Source organism: Microcaecilia unicolor, chromosome 6 (assembly GCF_901765095.1).
Source record: "Microcaecilia unicolor chromosome 6, aMicUni1.1, whole genome shotgun sequence".
Classification (NCBI taxonomy): Eukaryota; Metazoa; Chordata; class Amphibia; order Gymnophiona; family Siphonopidae; genus Microcaecilia; species Microcaecilia unicolor.
In genome coordinates this window covers 8494581-8516078 of record NC_044036.1, presented here as the reverse complement: position 1 = coordinate 8516078, position 21498 = coordinate 8494581, and the positions used below count along the sequence as shown (strand labels likewise).

Below are 21498 nucleotides of genomic sequence, written 5' to 3'. Positions count from 1 at the left end.
ATAAGCAGTGATAAGAACAATGTGGTCCAGGATTTACAAATGTTGCTTTGTGACTAGGGGCAGGGGCTTCGCCGCTGTGCAAAATGCGGAAATTCAGACAAGAGTGGAATCTTGAGCTCTGAGCAGAGAAAGCAAATCACATGTCTCAAATGAAATATTTTGTGAAACGTCAAAGCACAGCTGTATATTACTGGTAAGAAGTTCCATTTCATTAACCTGGAGATCTTCTCCTTTTCTGAGCTACGGCAGACGGGGTTTTATTCTGAGAGATTTACAGGCCTGAAGAAGGATGTGGACAGGTGGGACGGATGAGCAGTGAGACTGAACACTCGGCCTTTACCCCAGCTTTGTAAAAGGGCCCCTGTGTTGGGGCCTTAAATCCTGTTATTTGCCCCTTAATATGGCTTAAAGGGCTCTAATGCAGTTTATCATGCCCTTCTGCAGTGACGATCCTAGCTGCCACCCGGGGTGGATCGCCGATGCGCACCCCCCCCCCCCAATGGGTGCAGCACAACCCCCTGGCGCAATGACACCCCCCCCCCCGGCGCATAACCTCCCCCCCCTCCCTGGGTGCATTCTTGGCTGCTGGGAGCAGCCACGTGGCTCTCGGTTCCAGTGGCTCCCTGCTCCCTCTGCCCCGGAACAGGAAGTAACCTGTTGCGGGGCAGAGGGAGCAGGGAACCAACAGAGCCGACAGGCGCGTGGCTGCTCTCTGCATCCCTCCAGCAGCATGCACCCGGGGTGGACCGCCCCCACCCTTGGTATATAGTAATGAGAAGCAAAACATGCAAGTGCATATAAAGTAGCTAATTACTATGTAAAAACCAGAATGCAACTTGGGTTGTGCACCAGGTACACACTGCAAATCGAATTATGGCAGGGGCGGATGACGGTGCTCTGGGCCCCAGACCACTAAGGATCAAAAATGATTAAACTGGATAGAATCTAGGGGAATGTGGCCCCCTTTACTGTTGTGAAGCCCTCGGGCAACTGCCCTATTGTCCAATGGTCATTCTGTCACTGAATTACAGACATAAAATGATGATAAAATAAACCCGTGAGGGGCACCGTTTTGGACATGGCGCCAGCAGAGCAGAAATGACTGGGGATTGCTGCTACCCAAAGACCACTGGACCACCAGGTACAGGGCTGGTAGGCTCACTAAGATGGGGGGGGGGGGGCTTTTGAGGAGTGAGAGGATGTGGTCGGGGGAGCATAAGAACATAAGCATTGCCAAATTGGGACAGCCCAAAGGTCCAGCAAGCCTAGTATCTTGTTTCCAATAGCTCCAGGTCACAAGTACCTGGCAAGATCCCAAAACAGTACAATACATTTTATGCTGCTTATCACAGAAATAAGCAGTGGGTTTTCCCCAAGTCCATTTTAATAATGGCTTATCGGCTTTTCTTTTAGGAAGCTAGCCAAACCTTTTTTTAAACCCCGCTATGCTAACTGATTTTACCATATTCTGTGTCAACAAACTCCAGAGTATAATTACACATTGAGTGATGAAATATTTTCTCCAATTCGTTTTAAATTTAATACTTTGTAGCTTCATTTCATGCCCCCTAGTATTTTTGGAAAGAGTAAACAAGTGATTCACATCTAACCGTTCAACTCCACTCATTATTTTATAGACCTCTATCATATCTCCCCTCAGCCGCCTTTTCTCCAAGCTGAAGAGCCCTAGTCACTTTAGCCTTTCCTCATAGGGAAGTCGTCCCATTCCCTTAATCATTTTGTCGCCTTTCTCTGCACCTTTTCTAATTTCACTATATCTTTTTTGAGATGCGGCGACCAGAATTGAACACAATATTCGAGGTGCAGTCGCACCATGGAGTAATTCAAAGGCATTATAACGTCCTCACTTTTGTTTTCCATCCCTTTCCTAATAATTCCTAACATTCTATTTGTTTCTTAGCCGCCACATTTATAATTCATACATAATAATGTTTTGATACTTTAATTTAGAGTATTCAATTTTATTTAATTGTATTAACAATATTCTAAGATGTTATGAAGTTTTAATGTATCATTTGATGGGTTTACGTATGTTGTTATTGCCATTCAATTCACAAGAAGAGCGGGTGATTCATAAATGTATTAAATAAACGGGGGGGGGGGGGGGGAGAGGCATCACTCTATTTCTCTAGGGACAGTGAGGGGTCACAGTCTCTGGAGGGGATAAGTCACCACTTCCCTAGAAAGGCACAGCCGCTCTGGGAGAGGATGGTCGCTCTGCTCCTCTGGGGAGATTAGTCACTATGGGGCCCTTTTACTAAGCAGTGGCAGGGTTAACACGCTCTGCCAAGATCCATCCGAACAATCAACGACCATCTACCATTCAGAAAAATGTTGAAGACCCATCTCTTCAAGAAAGCTTACCCTAATGACCCAACTTAACTTTTTAAGCCCACCCGCATGATTCCTGCCCCGACGATTATTATACCTTTGACCATGTCTCACAATCTCCTTATGCTCATTCCTCAATCTCTTCCTCTCCATCCTTCCTACTCTTTACCCCTCCCAATCTCTTCTCCCTTTGCTCATCCTATCTTTGTTTACCTCTCCATGCTCAATTTACATATCCTCAAAACCCCCACTAATAATAATAACACGCAGGTATCACACGCCAAATTGGCAGTACCGCAGGTGTAGCCTGGGTGCTCTGTGGTAGTTTCGAAGTTGGCGTGCTATTTCCCGTGGTAGAAAATCATTTTTTATTTTCTACCGCAGGGGACATTCCTGCCGGCAATTGTCAGAGCAGCCACGCTGGTGTGCACTGCCCGATTACCGCATGAGTAGCGTGTGTGCCCTTTCCAATAGGTCAATAGGAGGGCAGTAAGGGCTCAGGCGGTACTTTTGATTTTACCACACAGTCATTTACTGCCCCCATTTTAAAAAGCCCTTTTTCCCAGCCATGGTAAAAAACGGCCACGCGCGTGCCAATTTCACGCGTGCACACTACCGCAGGCCACGTTTTACTGCAGCTTAGTAAAAGGACCCCTATGCTTTTCTGGGAGAAGGGTCACTACTACTACTACTACTACTATTTAGCATTTCTATAGCGCTACAAGGCGTACGCAGTGCTGCACAAACATAGAAGAAAGACAGTCCCTGCTCAAAGAGCTTACAATCTAATGCTAATCTGGGGAAAGCTTCAGAGAGCTGTTCTCAGCTGGCAGATCAGAGGGCTGGAAGGCTGTGTTTACTCATAGACTGCTCCATGTGTTTTGCAGTGGGACATAGAAAGGATATCCAGTCTGCCTAGAGGACCACGTAGTTAATTTGGGAGACAGGCCCGGCCTTGCCACCATTGTTTCTGATTATTAATAGCACAAGCTGCTACTTCTGCCTGCACTGAGAGAGGAAGTGTATATCTTAAGTACAAGTTGCCTTTCCTCTTGGGAAGCCTTTTACAGACATGCTTCAAGTTCATTTTTGTTCCAGGCATTATTAGGCTTTTTAAAAAGTAAAGAGGGAAATCTGACTGAAAGAGAAGCTGTCGTAGGGGAGGATCCTCGGATTAAAGCAGGGGGGGGGGGGTATTGAGAGAAACTGGGGGGAAACTTTCCAAAGATTAAGACTTTGTACAGTGCATTTTTTTTCTAGTGAAAAAACGTGCGGGTACTCAATTGCCGAGTCACCCTTCAGGGGTGGGGTGATCACTGAGGGATACACCCCACAATAGCCAGGCACCCTGCAACCAGTCACAGAATCTATGACAAGGCAGAATTGGTATGTAGAGCCTGAGCTCTATCATTAGAACTTGGGGTCCACGGGTTAATTTTAGCAGACAATGAAAAAGGTGCCGATACTCAGTACCCCCAAATACCCCCTCAGAAAAAGCCCTGGCTTCGTAAGATATGACACAGCTTGGAGAAAAGACGGCTGAGGGGAGATATGATAGAGGTCTATGAAATAATGAGTGGAGTGGAACAGGTAGACCTGAAGCGTCTGCTTACTCTTTCCAAAAATACTAGGACTAAAGGGCATGTGATAGAAAGTAGTAAATTTAAAACGAATCAGAGAAAATGTGTCTTCAGTCAACGTGTAATTAAACTCTAGAATTCGTTGCCAGAGAATGTGGTAAAGGTGCTTAGCTTAGCAGAGTTTTAAAAAAGGTTTGAACGGCTTCCTACAGGAAAAGTCCGTACACCGTTATTAAATGGACTTGGGGAAAACCCACTATTTCTGGGCTAAGCAGTATAAAATGTTTTGTACTTTTTGGGGATCTTGCCAGGTATTTGTGACCTGGATTGGCCACTGTTGGAAACAGGATGCTGGGCTTGATGGACCTTTGGTCTGTCCCAGTATGGCAATACTTATGTACTTATTAAGCTGGAATTCCTAACATCTGCTACTGCCATTAAAACCCATTATTAGCAAGTGCGGTAAAATCATGTGTATTAACCATGTCAGTGCATGCATTAGGAACCCGAGCTGATGATCTCTTATGCAGAGAAAATCTTAAAGGTTTGGCGCCTTTTGGAATTTCTTGCAAATGACAATTTAAAAAAAGGAATATTTGTTCCTTATCGAGTACCATGAGTGTGCAGGTGGGGGCACATAGAAGGGTTGGAGAAAGAAATGGACAGGTGACACAGTTCTGTCCTTCAGTACCAGCTCTGCATTAGATACAGGTGTTATTTTCATGTATTACTTACTTAGGGGCAGTGGCGTAGCAAGGGTGGGGTGGTGGGGGCGGTCCACCCCGGGTGCACGCTGCTGGAGGGTGCAGAGAGCAGCTGCGCGCCTGTTGGCTCCACTGGTTTCCTGCTCCCTCTGCCCCGGAACAGGTTACTTCCTATTCTGGGGCAGAGGGAGCAGGGAGCCATTGGAGCCGACAGATGCGCGGCTGCTCTCTGCACCCTCCAGCAGCCAAGAATGCACGGGGGGGGGGGGGCTTGATGCGCCGGGGAGGGGGGTGTCATTGCGCCGGGGGGGTCGTGCTGCACCCTGGGGGGATGGACGCCGGTGCACCCGGGGCGGGGGTGCGGAGTGGCGATCCGCCCCGGGTGGCAGCCAACCTAGGATCGCCACTGCTTAGGGCTCCTTTTACAAAGGTACGCTAGCAGTATTAGGGTGTGCTAAACACTAGTGACGCCCATAGAAATATATGTTTTGCGCGTGCTTATTTTTAGCACGCACTAAAAACGCTAGCGTTCCTTTGTAAAAGGACCCCTCGGTTCTTTAGTTAGCACACAGTAATCCAACACATAAGAACAGCAAGCAAAATATTAAATAAAGATAAGATCCTAAGAGGCCTTTATACTAAAGCAGTCAGAACTACTGCGGACTAACAGTTACTAAGCAGCGGTAAGTCCATCGCAGGCTTACCACATGCCAAACAGGACCTACTGCAGCAGCCCGGCAGTAGTTCCCACCTCCAGCGTGTGCCTTTTCTGATGCTACAAAAATATTTTCTATTTTTATACCGCTGGTGTTTACCCTGCACTAATCACTGCTGGATTACTACCGGTTTAGTGCAGGAGCCTTTACTCCCCCCTGAAATGGCCGCACGGTAAGTGGTTCACTTACGGCATGGCAATTTCTTTAAATAAAAAAGAGAGACAGCCTTTTACCTGCGAACATCAAAAACGCACGCTGATGCTAGCGCAGGCCCCCTTTTACCGCAGCTTACTAAAAGGACCCCTCAGTGTTAGTGTTCACCAGCGCAGCCTGCGTGACAGAGCAGTAATACTGCAGCATGCTGGCAGCTGGACATTCGCATTGCTGTGCCAAGTGAGAAGACACATCAGACAAATACTCAGATTTATTCACCAGAAAGGGGAAATCGCTTAATCAGCTGGGGCTGATTTGAGCCTTTTCTGGTGGAGAAAGCTGAGATCAATGAGAGATACCACATGTGGACAGACTGCTTTGGGCTGTGGGCTTCTAATCAGTGCTGATTGTCTAATCGAATAAAGTTGCTAGGTCAGGGCCAGCGATAGCCCCTACGTTATCCTCTTAACTCCACTCGGGAAAAGGAAACAATTTGTTGCAATTCAGAAAGCTTCCAAGTTGGCAGAAAACCAGCACAGCGTATACATTTCTGCCTGCTTTTCAGTTTAAAACGGGACCAGCTTTCGGTATAAGCAACGTAGGTACTTGCCGAGGGCCCCGAAATGTGAAGATGCCCAAATAGTGGGGTTTCCCCTGCCGTTCTCTGATTTCCAGGACAAAACCTCCCACTCCCCGTCCTCTGCCTTAAATTCAGATCATTACAGCTTTCGTCCTATGATCCTGCACAGAAATTTGCATGCAACACTTTTACCAAGGGCCGCAGAGTTACCCCTATGCTCCTTGAATCCGGGAGTGAGCAATAGCTGAGCCTTTTCTTTCCCCCCCCCCCCCCCCCCCAGGGCCTTCTTCTGCATGCCAGTGCCACCGGGATAGCATCTTCCTCTGAGACACTTTAGTTCAGGAAGATGAGACAGGGGGGGGGGGGGGAGGAGACACGTCAGCACTTGGGCTTTTGATGTGCTGCTTGGAATGTCTCCGTATTGTATTCCGTTTATTTATATTATGGGTGATTTGCAGGTTTTGCTTTACTCATTTTATTGTTACAGTTGCTTATTTTTTGTAAAACACACACAGGACATTAATGACCTCAGAAGTTCTTTAGAACATCTATTTCAGTTAAACTTCATTCCATGCAATGTTCCGACTGATGTTTTCTAACCGATGACATCAAAAGTGAACTGAAGAGAGACAGAAAAGAAGTGGAAGCATGTGGATGGGAGGCAGGAGAACGCCAGGGGGGATATTGTATCCTAGGACTGGTTGTGTGATCATGGGGAAGAACCTGTTACTAGATAATAAAGTTCTTCTGCCTATGGATATGTAATCCAGTGGCTACTGAACACCTTTTTTTAGATAAGAATTGTATTCTCTTTCTTCTTTCATTTTTATCTTTATGTAAAAATGTATGCACCACCAATACCAACAAAAATAGTTCACAGTAATTCACAACAACCACACACATAAAAATACATCATAACATAGCATTAAAAACACAACAATAAATATAACCACCAACAGAAACCTCTGTTAACGCTACCAGCTGTAATCATCCGATCATCACGCCGATCCCCATCTTTATCTTCTTAAATTAGGAGCAGCTAAACATCCTCACATCTGGCTCCAGTTGGATTTCTCTTAGCCATGACTGAGAACATCCGGCTGCAGAACCTCATTCCCTTTGCCTCTCTAACCATTGGTATCTACAATAGGAAATCCTAGCTGGACCTTAAGTGGCAGATATATCCTGTGCCTTCACAACTTCCATACCAAACATAAGAACACAGAATATAAGAACATAAGAGTAGCCATAGTGGGTCAGACCAATGGTCCATCTAGCCCAGTATCCTGTTTTCCAAACAGTGGCCAAGCCAGGTCACAGGTACCTGGCAGAAACCCAAATCGTGGCAACATTCCATGTAGAACCCCAAAGAATAGCAAGGTTCTGGAATCCTAAAGAGTGACAAGATTCCATGTAGAATCCCAAACAATAGCAAGATTCTGGAATCCTAGAGTGACAAGATTCTATGCAGAATCTCAAAGAGTAGCAAGATTCTGGAATCCTAAAGAAGAGTGACAAGATTCCATGCAGAATCTCAGAGTAGCAACACTCCATACTACAAATCCCAGGGCAAGCAGTTGCTTCCCATGTCTGTCTCAGTAGCAGACTATGGACTTTTCCTCCAGGAATTTGTCTAAACCTTTTTTAAACCCAGATACACTAACCGCTGTTACCGCATCCTCTGGAGTTCCAGAGCTTAACTATTCGTTGAGTGAAAAAATATTTCCTCCTATTTGTTTTAAAAGTATTTCCATGTAACTTCCTTGAGTGTCCTCTAGTCTTTGTACTTTTGGAACGAGTAAAAAATCGATTTACTTCTACTTGTTCTACACCACTCAGGAGTTTGTAGACCTCAATCATCTCTCTCCTCATCTGTCTCTTTTCCAAGCTGAAGAGCCCCAAGCTCTTTAGCCTTTCCTCATAAGAGAGGAGTTCCATCCCCTTCATCATCTAGGTTGGGCATTCATAATGACCTTAAAAAGCATCAGCAGCACTATAAATCTTATTCTCTGAGGACAAGCAAGCCTTCTTATTCTCACATCTGGGTTGGTGTCTTCCCGCTTGACGCACGAGCACAGGTCCTCCAGTCTTAGTCTTTCCACGGAACCGAGAGGACATGTTTTTGTGTTCTCTCCCTCACGCTGTGCTGTTTTTCTTGTGAGTGCCTTCCCGTTCAGGTATTTTTCATCTTATTTTTATTATTTTTCTTCAGTTTTAGTTTTTGCTCATTCCGCATTCCCTCTATTTTTGTAATTATTTTTCCACTCTTTTAAGTTTCCTTTATTTTTGCGTGTGGCTACGCAATTAAGCTGCAACCATGTCCTCAATTTGAACACTGCCCTTCTTTACTCAGTTGAAGATTGAAGAGTTTAATTTGGCTGAGATTCTTTTTTCGATGTCACAGAAGACCCCCAGTTGCTTCAAGAGGTGTGCCGAGTGTAGACGGGTGATTTCTGCCACAGACCCACACAATCGGTGCATCGGGTGCCTTGGGCCAGATCATGACCCCTCCGATTGCGATCTCTGTTTACAAATGCAGGTGAGAACTCAGTGGCTGCGATTGGCTCAAATGAAGCATCTTTTTGGCACTTTGTTGACTGGACCATCAACTTAGGCATCAGCTGCATCGACCTCCATGCCTGCTCCGACTTTGGCATCCACTAGGAGTGCAGTGGCATCAAGTGGGTCTCCACCTGCCTCGACACCAGGTGCTGTTAGCAGGACCCTCAAACCGGTCAGCATCAGACCCGACATCAAGGATCTATACGAATTCAGCAGCGTCCTGGGGGAACGAAGCTCTATGCATCAAGGAAAGCCCAAGAAGCTTAAGCATCAAACTCCTTCAACACATGGTGCCGGGAGCACCAGAACATAGGTACTTCCGATACCCAAAAAGCACCGGCACCATGAGGAGAACTCCCACTGAGCGGACCAGTCCCCGCCACTAGTTCAGCATCATCTTCTCAGGCTGCCGCTACTATGCCTTTGCCGACCTTTGATGAGCAGTTCTGCAGCATGTTCCGAGAGGACCTGGTGCAGTTGCTGCAGGGGGCTCCCATTCTATTTGCTTTCTTAGCCGCCGCCGCCGCACACTGAGCAGAGGGTTTCAACGTATCATCAATGACGACGCCTAAATCCCTTTCCTGCTCGATGACTCCTAATGTGGAACCTTCCATTACATAGCTATAATTGTGTAGGACAAGAAAAGGGAAGGCCTTGCCCAGATGGCACACCAATAAGTATTCACTAGAAAGGGCTGTAATATCAATTTAGAACATTTCAGAGAATGGTGAAGACAAGACCAATTGAAAAATTGGAAGTCAGGTAACTTATATTCCAATTTGTTATTTAGGATTAACTGGTCAAGAAACCGTCTTTGTCATGGTTGCCAGTTAATATTGTTATAGATTATATATATTATAGATTTAAAAAAAAACAATATTCCAAATTAACGTATTGTAAACCTTATTAGGTTGTTTCGGTATGATTTCAGTTGTTCTACAATGAGCGATTAATCACTGGAAAGATCCATTTGCATGTGGAGGAATCGATTATTGATGTACAGGAAATATGAAAGCAGAACTGAAAATGGCCAAAGCTTGATGAATATCTTTCTAATATGTTAACTGATTAATTCTTTTATTTATTTATTTATTTATTGTATTTGTATCCCACATTTTCCCACCTCTTTGCAGGCTCAATGTGGCTTACAATGTATCGTTCTTGGTGGTAGTAGATTAGAACGTAATCACTTATTGTTACATAGAGATGTTGAATAACATATTAGAAGTTTAGAGCAAGCAGATAATATGAAAATAGTTCAGAGTAAAGGTGTGGGAGATGTATGCATTTATTTTTGTTATTCTATATGATATGCCTTTTTAAAAAGATGGGTCTTCAGTGATGTTCGAAAGTTTGTTAGTTCGTAGATCCCTCTCAGGTTGTGCGGCATTGCGTTCCATAGCTTGGCACTCAAGTAGGTGAAGTTTACTGCATGCGTAAGTTTGTATTTTAGACCTTTGCAGCTTGGGAGATGAAGATTTTACTTACACACTTTTCTCTTACCATTGCTCATAGGTTGTTTCTCAATGTTGGGATACTTTTTCATGTTTTTGTACTAACATGTTTCTTAACATATTATTGTTCTTTTCGTACGATAATATAAAATCTCAATAAAATATATGGAAAACAATAATGGGGAAGGGGCAGATCCCTGCGGCACCTACAAGAAGCTGGTTGCCTGTGGGAGTATCTCCCTCTGTGCTTCCACAAAGAAGGAAAAAATCCATGTAAGAGTAGCCTCTTCCAAGCCCTACTCTATACACCTGGCCTTCAATAAATGATGACTAACTAAATCAAAGGTCATGGATAGGTCAAGCAATACTAATAGCACATCTTCACTTTTAATCTGGTATCTGGAGAGATGATAACAAGTGGTTGGTCTAGAGACCCTCAGGGCCTCTTATGGCTCTACCAGGTTATTTGATCGTTGTCCAATGTTTCCTGCAAGGAGTGGCTGGTGTGAGCAACAAGTTTTAAAAACCAACAATCTTTGAGCTCCAGTATTAGCAATGCACTTCTGTATATAGCACAAAAAATAAAAACATTCTTGTGAGCAACCATGTAAAATCTGTGAATGATGCTCCCAGTGGCGTTCCTAGCCTCGACGGCACCCGGGGCGGATTGCCGATGCGCCCCCCCCCCCGGGGTGCAGCGCCCCCCCACGAAATGACACCCACCCCGGGTGCACGCAACTGGGGGCGGTGCCACAGCGCGCGCCTGTCTGCTCCCAGTTCGCTACGCTCGCTATATTCTCTCGTTCGCTGCAGCTCCCTCCCTCTGCCCCGGAACAGGAAGTAACCTGTTCTGGGGCAGAAGGAGGGAGCTGCAGCGAACGAGAGAATTTAGCAAGCGTAGCGAACTGGGAGCAGACAGGCACGCGCTATGGCACCCCCCCCAGCGGCGTGCACCTGGGGCGGACCGCCCCCACCGCCCCCCCCCCCTTGGTACGCCACTGGATGCTCCTAAAATGAATAAGTAATCACTCATGCGCTTCGCTTAGAGGAAACATGGGTGCGGACATTAGAATATTCTCCCAGTTTCTGTAACAAGGGCCATTTCTCCTTCCAGTGGAAGGAGGAGACATCTCTTGGAGGGAAAACTGGACTGGTATACATACACAGTCTGGGGGGGGGGGGGGATTCCCTTATGTTTGACTCCTGCTTTGCAGCATTCCTTGCTCTTACAGTATGGAGACCCCCCCCCCTTGCCCTGCAGCATCCCCCTACTGTTACAACACTGAGACCCTCCCCCCCCCCCCCAGCTAGTGCATCTAATCCTGCCCTGCAGCACCCCCTGCTGTTACACTATTGAGCCCCCCACCTGTACCTTTGCCAGTGCTCCTCCAGTATCCCCTGCTGTTTTAGGCCAGAGCCACATATGTACACAGATCTTCCAGTGCAGTCCTCTGTATTCCAGCCTTTAGTATTCCTGAAATCTGACAACAGGTGCCCTGCCGTCTCCACTAAATCTTCTAACGTGTAGGTAGATTTTCTGATGTTACAGAGAAAACATGTCATATTTTACGGGTTTTAAATTTATTGTGTAGTTTGAGAAATAAGTTATCATGTTTGTTGACCATATGAATGTTGCAGCTATGTATATATACATATTTGAGCATCAGTTAATTGTTAAAATGACAGTGTATGTACTCTAAAGCCATCACTTCTAAGTTTCTGACTTGTTTTCACTCCAAAAGCAGCTCCACTTTGCAGGAAAGGCTGAATCTAATGCATTACATAGAAAAGTGTTTCTTTGCGATTCTTTCTGCATAAAGAGAAAGACCAAAGGATTGGGCTCAGATGGAAAACATATTTTTCTTCTTGCAGGTAAAAAGAAAGTGACCTTGTTTGACAGTCAGGCTCCTATTTGTCCCATCTGCCAGGTGCTCCTTCGCCCGGGAGAGCTGCAGGAACACATGGAACAGGAGATGGAGAAACTTACCCAGCTCAACCTCTGGTAGGTGCAGACTTCGGAATTCAGATGTCACCAGATTGTGGTAGAGGGAACAGTGGTACTGGGGCTTCAGTATTCGAGAAGAGAAACGGTGAAAGAAACTGTAACGGATATATTTTTCAGTACGGAAAAAGAGAGCAAATTAAGGGGTCCTTTTACTAAGCGCTGGTAGGCACTAATTATTGCATGTGTCCCGCATGCCAAAATGCAGTATTGTGGGGTGCGGTCAGGCGATAGTTAAGGCATATTTTTTAGTGCCAGGGGTGTGTTTGGGGGACAAAGAGTAAGTCTGCCCATTGCCACATGCCAACTGATTAGCGCATGAGCGTTCTCCACTGCTAAAATAGGTGTTGGTAAGGGCTTGCATGCTAACAGCCATGCATGAATTTGGAAATAAGCGCCTGGCCAATTACGGTCATTTTACAGCCGCTGTAAAAGTGGCCTCAGTGTGCAGGGAAACCCACGTGCTAATCATAGAGTAATGGCCCCTTTTTAGTGTCCAATGTTCCCATCAATCTGTTCCCATATGGCTTATTACAGGAACATTGGACACTAAAGGGTTAACACAGCTTAGTAAAAGGTCCCCTTAAGTAACGAGTACAAACACGATGGAGTAAGAAAAGTAAAACCCACTGTTCCAAAACTAGGAAACAAAAAACGTCCGTTATGATTTATCTGGAAATTTTTAAATGTTGATGGGTAAAAACTTGAGTTTTGCCTGCATCTGAAAAATCATATCAATGTGAACCTTGGAAGGATTCTGTGCAATGGTGTTTCCCTCAGGATGTGTGTTGTTGCATCTGTTGCCTTTGCTTTCTGGGGGCCTGGAGAAAATCCTAGTTGAAACCCTGGAACGATGTGCGTTTAAGCTGCAATGTCAACGAGTCTGTCCCGAACATCGATTTGGTTATCTTTGCATCACCTTTCGAACCGATTCCTAGGTTTTCCTTACTTTTTGGTCTTATCCGACAGATATTCAACGGGAGTTAACTGGACAGTGCCACTGACTATTACCACTAAAAGTTGGGCCAGGGTGGGCCACGTGCACAGTTTGGGCGGAGCCTGGGAGAAGCCGGTACTTAAGTGTTTCACAGCAATATTCACACTGCCAACCAGTTAAGTAAGCAGCTGAAGTTATGACGCAAAAAGGCTGTCTAACTATAGCTACCAAGCTAACTGGGCATCAGTCTGAATATTAGATCACTTTACCTCCCCCCTCCCCCAAAGAGGAATCAAGTCTGGACATGATCATCCCCAACCCCCATAAACACTCCGGGGCCTAATTGAAACTCCCTGGTGATCTCTGAGGGTCCTATGGCCATGATCAATGTCCACTGACTCACTCCTGCTTGTTGTGGGTCTGGCCACAAAAGAGTTGCCCCAACCCTTTGTGGCAGTCTCATGATACTTGGCCCAGATTTGATTCATCTTCGGTGGGGAGGGAGAGAAGATTGGGACCATGAGGGTATCAGAAAAGTAGAGGCACCTCAATATACTTATACAAGTTCCGGCCAATATTCAGCCAGGGCCTGCAGAAGTGTCTCTTCATTCATCAATGCTGTATTCCTGCTTTACATGTAAGTGTGATGCCTGCACAGGGCTCTGATGAACATCTAGTCTTCAGCTGTCCATGCTATATTCATGTTTCACTCTCCTCATTCCAGAGCTTCCTTTCCATTGAAAGGAAACCGACTCCTTGTACATTTGAGATATTTAAATGTCTTTATCATATCTGCCAAGAACACATTTAATAAAGGAAACACTGGAGATTCTTAAATCAGAGGAAGTGAAGGGAAAGTCAGTAGGAATCAAGTAGAATCTACAGTCCTGTAAGAAGAATAAATAGGAAGGACCAGTCCTTACAGTCCTGTGCTGTCTGATTATAGGTTTGTGAGGAATGAAATAGATTCAGTCTCCGAAGATTTTTATTTAGCTACTAATAGATGTAGGAATGTGTGTAGACGTTCTGTGTCCTGCTTAAATATGAGTATTAAAGATCCAACGTTGAAAAAAAAAATACGGCTGGGGAAAGAGCAGACAAAATAGATCCTAGCAGGGCTCTTTATTATTCATAAACCACTATATTAATACATCAAATGTGCTTCATTCCGCATCCTAGTGCAATCGTGTGATTAGAAAAAGGACGGCAAGTTCCAGAACGTAATGTGCTGAGAAGAGCCAAGGCCACCCTAGTTGCCTCGTTTGTTAAACTGCATTGAGATAAGAGATGTGCTTTGAGCCAGTCCGGAGTTTTTAACTCCCATCCCTCAAGCATTGTACTAAAGGGATGCTTCGATGCCACGTTTTCAGTGCTAACTCTGTAACAGCATCTACAGAGGAGAGGAGAAAAGTAACGGTTAGAGCAGTGGGCCAAGAACCTGGGGCAGGGGCGTAGCCAGACAACAGATTTTGGGTGGGCCTAGGCAAGAAGTGGGTGGGCACCAAGTGTTCTTCCCCCCACACACCACCACCAACAAAATATCCCAGCTGGCGGGAAAACGCTTCTTTCTACCTTGGCAGTCTGTAGCAGGCATGCGCTGAAATCTGGGCAGGTGCCGGTGTCGTGGAGAGTAGCATTTTCGTTACCGTCTTCAGCTGGCGGAGCTTGGGATCCCCACCAGCTACCGCTAAACGCGTGCTACTGTTGGGTGGGCCTGAGCCCTAAGTGGGTGGGCCCTGGCCCACCCAGGCCCACCTGTGGCTACGCCACTGACTGGGGAACTGGGTTTGATTCTCACTGTGGTTCCTTGCGACCCTGGGAAAGTCATTTAACCTTCCATCGCCCCAGGTACAAAAACTTTACGAGCCCGCTAGGGACAGAGAAAGTACCTATGTATAACTGCTTTGGTTGTACCACAGAAAGGCGGTATATGAAATTCATGGCTCTTACCCTTAACTGCATCTGTGTGCCAAGATGCCATTATAAGATACTAGTATAAACCCGAATTGGCACAGCTAAATTTAGGCATGACCATGATAGGTATTTCTGGCAGAGTGTTTCAGTGGTTTGTTGAATTTTTGTCCAAGAGATAGTATTCTGTCAAGATGAGAGGTGAATTTTATGATTCGTCGATACCACCTTGCAGTGTCCCACAAGGGTCTCAAGTAGTCCCAATTTTATTCAATGTTTATATGACTAATATTGATTTTGGCTTTTCCTTCTTAGGAGTGAATTTTTATTCCTATGCAGATGATATGTTGTTGCTTGTATCAGTTTGCAAAAACTGGTCCGACACCATGTCGAAAATGGTCAGTTCTTTTCACACTCTACCACACTCCTCTACTTAACACGGTTTTAAATGAAATGAAGACAAGACCAAGTTACTCATGCTAGTACACAAGGGTAGTATTATCCCTGAGTCTCTTCCTTTATCGAAGGCTCTTTCTCTCAAGATAGATCTAACTTTCAAAATTCTTGATGTCATTGTGGATTCCTCTCTCTCTTTAGAACCCCAGGGCACAGAACGTAGAAGTCTGCCCAGCATTGGCATTGCCACCCAATCTCCACTAAGTAGATCCATTCCTTCTACATTGCACACTCCCCTTTTACAGTTATGCATCATAGCTCTTAAACGCTATCTGACAGAATAGTGCACAGACACACACAAGTGGTACTTATCTGTGCATTTTTACATGCAAGGCGCATGTAATTACACGCATCCTTTATAGTTCTTTGTGATTAGAGGGGTTAGAAGACTAAGGTACATAAGTACATAAGTAATGCCTCACTGGGAAAAGACCAAGGGTCCATCGAGCCCAGCATCCTGTCCACGACAGCGGCCAATCCAGGCCAAGGGCACCTGGCGAGCTTCCCAAACGTACAAATGTTCTATACAATCAAGCCATTGTGACATCACTAATGAGGTTGGCTCTTATTGGTGGAATGAGCCACTATGACATCACAATAGGTTAAATCACTGCTCTATGTAATAAAAGTGAGCCAAATAGAGGACATAAGTACATAAGTAATGCCTCACTGGGAAAAGACCAAGGGTCCATCGAGCCCAGCATCCTGTCCACGAAAGCGGCAAATCCAGGCCAAGGGCACCTGGCGAGCTTCCCAAACGTACAAACATTCTATACATGTTATTCCCGGAATTCCAACAGTGGCCAATCCAGGTCACAAATACCCGGCAAAATCCCAAAAATGTACAAAACATTTTATACTGCTTATCCCAGAAATAGTGGATTTTCCCCAAGTCCATTTAATAACGGTCTATGGACTTTTCCTTTAGGAAGCCGTCCAAACCTTTTTTTAAACTCTGCTAAGCTAACCTCCTTCACCACATTCTCTGGCAACAAATTCCAGAGTTTAGTTACACTTTGAGTGAAGAAAACTTTTTCTCCGATTTGTTTTAAATTTACTACACTGTAGTTTCATCGCATGGCGCCTAGTCCTAGTATTTTTGGAAAGCGTGAACAGACGCTTCACTTCTACCCGTTCAACTCCACTCAGATGCCTTAGGGAAAGGATTTAGCTCTCATCTTTTACATTCAGGTATTGGAGGCATTTGCTGTTCCCAGAGGGTTTGTAATCTAAGGGACCCTTTTATTAAAATGCACTAGAATCTGGACTTAATGCATACTAATGCAGGATTTTACCCTGTGCTAAGTCCAAATTTAATGCAATACTTTTGAAGGATTTTTCAATATATTTCATTGCAGGTCGTGTGCTAATGATGTCATTACGAATTAACATGGGGGCATTTACTGCCTCCTTCTAAGTGCTCCTGCGTTGAATCTGCATTAGCCAGTTAGAAGGCATTAAGGGGCTTATGTTCGAAACAGAAAAACCTCCAAAATGCAGCACAAAGTGGCCGATGGATGAATTGCTGTTTTCAAAAACCCGTTTGAAGACTGTTTTGAATGTGGTTCATATGCAGTGCATCCAAATCACAAGGGGAACCTGTTGGGGACAGGACTTGGCCATTCCCTAATCTTGGATGTTTTTCTGCCATAATAGAAAAAGCAAAAATGTCCAGGGCTAAAATTGAGATGTTTTAGTCTAGGCTGTTTCAGTCAGATCTAAGTCAGAAAAAGGTGTCCTAAATGACCAAATGACCATTTGAGGGATTAAGGCATGATCCCCCCTTATTCCCCCAGTGGTCACTGACCCCCCCCCCCCCCCCAAAGATCTGAAAGAAACAGAACATATCAGCCTCTATGACAGACTCAGATGTTATGGACAGAAATATTAAAGCAATAAGCAGGCTCCATTGTCCTAGTGGTCAGTGCAGTGGATCCAGGCCCATAACCCACTCTGTTAAGCTTGTGGTGGAAAGTGTGATTGAGCCCTGCAAAACCCACCAAAAACCTACTGTACCCACATATAGGTCTATTGTAGTGGTGTACAGTTGGGTACAGTAGGCGTTTGGTGGATTTTGGAGGGCTCCCCATACAATATAAGGGGGTAATGGTGAGATGTGTACCTGGGACCTTTTCTGTGAAGTCCACTGCAGCGCCCCCTAGGGTGTCCCACTGCTCTGCTGGGATGTCTGTGTGGCCAGTCTACAAAGAATGCTGCCCCTACCCCTCAGATGTCCAATGGCTTGTTTTGTGTGTTTTCCCCTTAAACCTTTTTTTTTTTTTTCCAAAAATGATCCCACAAAAAATAGATGTACTAACCAGAAAAACATCTAGTAAATGGCCATTTTCAAAAAACAAAAAGTTAGACGTTTTTCTGGTTGAAAATGGCCATGTTCGCTACAGGATTTATGGACATTTCCCACAAAAAGTTCACAATCGGATTTAGACGTCATATCGAAAACGCCTCTCCACTTATAACATGCTAACTGGTTAACTGTACATACATGCCCACTGTCTGCCCTTGGCACCCCCCTCCCAAAAATACTGTTAAAAAAAAATCAGTAACACACAGGCTCATGCACGGAAACAGTTAAAATACCACAAAACGTTTTAAGTCTCCTGTGCAAGTACCCTGTTTTTGTGTTCTGAGTGTTAAGGGCTTAGCGCTCCCCAAGTCTGTAGCGGAGGCTTACCCAGCTTCTCGACCCACTGCTGTAACCGCTCCTCAATCCCTTTTATCTTATTTAATCTCTTCTGTATTTTGAGATTTTTAATCGGATAGGACTGCACTACAGGTGAGACGCTGCCTCCACTAGACCCAGGACTGAGATAGAGGAAGCTAAAAAAAAGACTGTGTGTTTCTCCAACTCTGACACAGCCGTCTCCCTGGTGTGTCTAATTTATGGTGTAATTTGGGTTTCTTCCAACTTAATAAAGGGCCACGGCAAATTAGTGAACAGATTTAAATGAAGAGAAGCAATTAGTGTGCTGAAAAGCCATCAAGAAGCTGGAGCGGGGTGTGAGAGGAGAGAAGCTGAAAAAGGCCTTTGCGCAGTGACGGGGAGGTGGAGAGGAAACCTTTGGTCATGGACCCTGACAAAGGCCATTCTGGGCCCAGTGACAAGTGAGAAAGAATGGCCAAAGTCTTTTCCATAAAAGCCGCTGTCAAAAGAGAAGCTTCTTTCTCCGCAGCTGAGTCGCCTCTTTTGCCACCCAGCATGGCCGTACGTGGGGTAGGAGAGAATCTGAGGCATTTATTAATTATTGAATACTGACTCCTTCAGTGTCATGATAGATAATGTTCAATCTATAGATTCAGGCAATAGAAGCTAATCTTTAACAAAGCTGCTCTCGCCCAGTGAAAGGCTGTAATTCAGGCTGTGATACAGCAGCAGCTGTGTGTGCATTTACGGACTGCATATCAGCTCAGAACAAGCTGCTAATCTACCTAAATTGTATCTTATAGAAGATTGAGTACAGGGGTACATGAGTACTCCAGTATTCTGCTCCGGTCCTGGGGGTGGGGAGATTAGAAGCCCCATCCCAGAATATCTGTGGGCTTGTAGACACATAGAGGCCAATTCTATAGCAGGGCACTAACCACTAGCCTACTCCTCCACTAACAACACTCCATGTAGAAGCCTGCCCTTGCAGACTCACAGAAACAGAAGCCTGCGCGGCCGCGTTGCTGATCTGCAAGGGCAGGCTTCTACATGGAATGTTGCTAGTAGAATAGCAACATTCCATGTAGAATCTTCAAATAGTGGCAACATTCCAGAATCTCTAATAGTAGCAACAGAATCTCAACTAGTAACATTCCAGAATCTTGTTAATGGGACTTGCTATACCGCCTTTCTGTGGTTTTTTTGCAACTACATTCAAAGTGGTTTACATAACATATAGAGATACTTATTTGTACCTGGGCAATGGAGGGTTAAGTAACTTGCCCAGGGTCACAAGGAGCTGCAGTGGGAATCAAACCCAGTTCCCCAGGATCAAAGTCCGCTGCACTAACCACTAGGCTACTCCTCCACTAGCAACGTTCCATGTAGAATCTCAAATAGTAGCAACAGACTCTCCAATAGTAGCAACATTCCATGTAGAATCTCAAGTAATAGCAAGATTCCAGAATCTCAAATAGCAACAACATTCCATGTTCCACTGCACTAACCACTAGGCTACTCCTCCACTAGCAACATTCCATGTGGAATGTCAAATAGGGAAAGGGAACTGGGACGTGATATACTGCCTTTCTGAGGTTTTTGCAACTACATTCAAAGCGGTTTACATATATTCAGGTACTTATTTTGTACCAGGAGCAAAAGGAGAGCTTCATGTAATCTTTAACAACTGTTAAATGTAAGCCAGCCACATTGAACTGAAACTCGTTTATGGATAATTGTGGGATACCAGTACTAATAAATAAATAAATAAATAAAATGATCCTAGGGTTTTCTTTCCTAGGCATAATTTGGGGAATTTTGGAAGACATATCCCACTTCCGCAAAATATTCTGGGTGCTGGTACTGAGCTAGCTCCACTTTTCCACTAGCAATGTGATTCCCTTACTAAACAGGCAAACTATGCCTGTGCTTTTATTAGATGGAATGAATTTACCACCGAAGGAGCTCAGACATAGCTCAGTTTGCATAGAAGCCTAGGAGAAGGTATTACATATCTGCTTATTGAACTCTGTCCTCCCTCCCCTTGGGCTTATTCTGTATTCCCCTTTCCTTGTTCTCACCACTATTTCACATTGTGAATTCCTGCAATCCTTAACCTCGGGAGTTTTCGCAAACTCTAAATTCTTACTGTGCTGTAGGGACTGTAGCAGAAACTATTAAAAGGAAGAAGATGCAGGTATTAGTAGGTGGTTTCTGTTATTAATTAGTGAAAAAAGCTGTGTCCAAAAGTAATACAGGTGAAGTCCTGCAACTTAGCAGTTTCCAGAAGGGATCTACCTTTAGCTAGGCCAGCATGTGGAGCCAAGGAAATGTGCAGTGTCTCTGATGCTTTTTTTTTTTTTTAATTTATTTATTGCATTTGTACCCCACATGTTCCCACCTATTTGCAGGCTCAATGTGGCTTACATAGTACCGTCAGAGGCATTTGAGGAATCCTGTGCAGAAGGAATGGATCCACAGAAGGTTAGCTGAAATTGGGTGGCGGGGTGAAGAGGGGTTGGTGGTTGAGAGGCTAGGATAGGGGAGGGCAGACTTATATGGTCTGTGCCAGAGCCGGTAATGGGAGGCGGGACAGGTGGTTGGGAGGCGGGAAATACTGCTGGACAGACTTATACGGTCTGTGCCCTGAAAAAGACAGGTACAAATCAAGGTAAGGTATACACATGAGTTTATCTTGGGCAGACTAGATGGACCGTGCAGGTCTTTTTCTGCCGTCATCTACTATGTTACTATGTTACTATTTGCCCAGTCGGTTGATAACAAATACATAGTTGTATAGTGATCGTATGAGGGTCGAAATGGATGAAGATTGCGTCTTGTCCTGTTCGATCATAGTCATGCTGTGTTGGTGGGTGAAGAGGGTTGCGTGAGGTCGTTGGGGTAGGCCTTTTTGATGAGGTTGGTTTTTAGTGATTTCCTGAAGTTCAAGTGGTTATGGATTGTTTTCAGGGCTTTTGGGAGCCCATTCCATAGTTGTGCGCTTATGTAGGAGAAGCCGGCTGCGTAGGTTGTTTTGTATTTCAGTCCTTTGCAATTTGGGTAGTGACGTGTAGGTTTAGGTAGGATCTTGATGATCTTGATGAGTAGAGGGAAGAGAAAGATCAGGAGCCGAAGGCCATGGTCTTGTTCAGCACTTAAATAGGTTTTCTGAAGTGGAGTCGGGTAGGCGGCACAACTGTGCTTTTGATTCCACATTCCAGCATAGAGAGAGGGTAACTTTTAACATTTACAGCAAAAGTTTCTCTGGAAAAAAAGTGTTGAAAATCTACTCCTGCTGTAGCTGTATGAAATGTCTGCGAATTCCTGCTGTGGCTATCTGTAGGGCCCATGAATTATTGCTCTCTGCATCGTACAACAAAAAGCCTTTATCTAGTTTTCTGCTTCTAGCCTTTGCAGAGAGAGATGTAA

The 21498-nt window shown here is 44.9% G+C and overlaps 1 protein-coding gene across 4 annotated transcripts in view; it reads left to right on the top strand.

Moving 5' to 3' along the window:
• The window catches only part of RNF220 (ring finger protein 220), a 739925-nt gene that overhangs the window by 465186 nt on the left and 253241 nt on the right, over positions 1–21498 (top strand). For all 4 annotated transcript variants that reach the window (XM_030206266.1, XM_030206264.1, XM_030206265.1 and 1 more), the window contains exon 2: positions 11974–12103. In XM_030206266.1, the coding sequence (XP_030062126.1) occupies positions 11974–12103 (130 nt within the window). The remainder of the gene's footprint in view (positions 1–11973; positions 12104–21498) is intronic.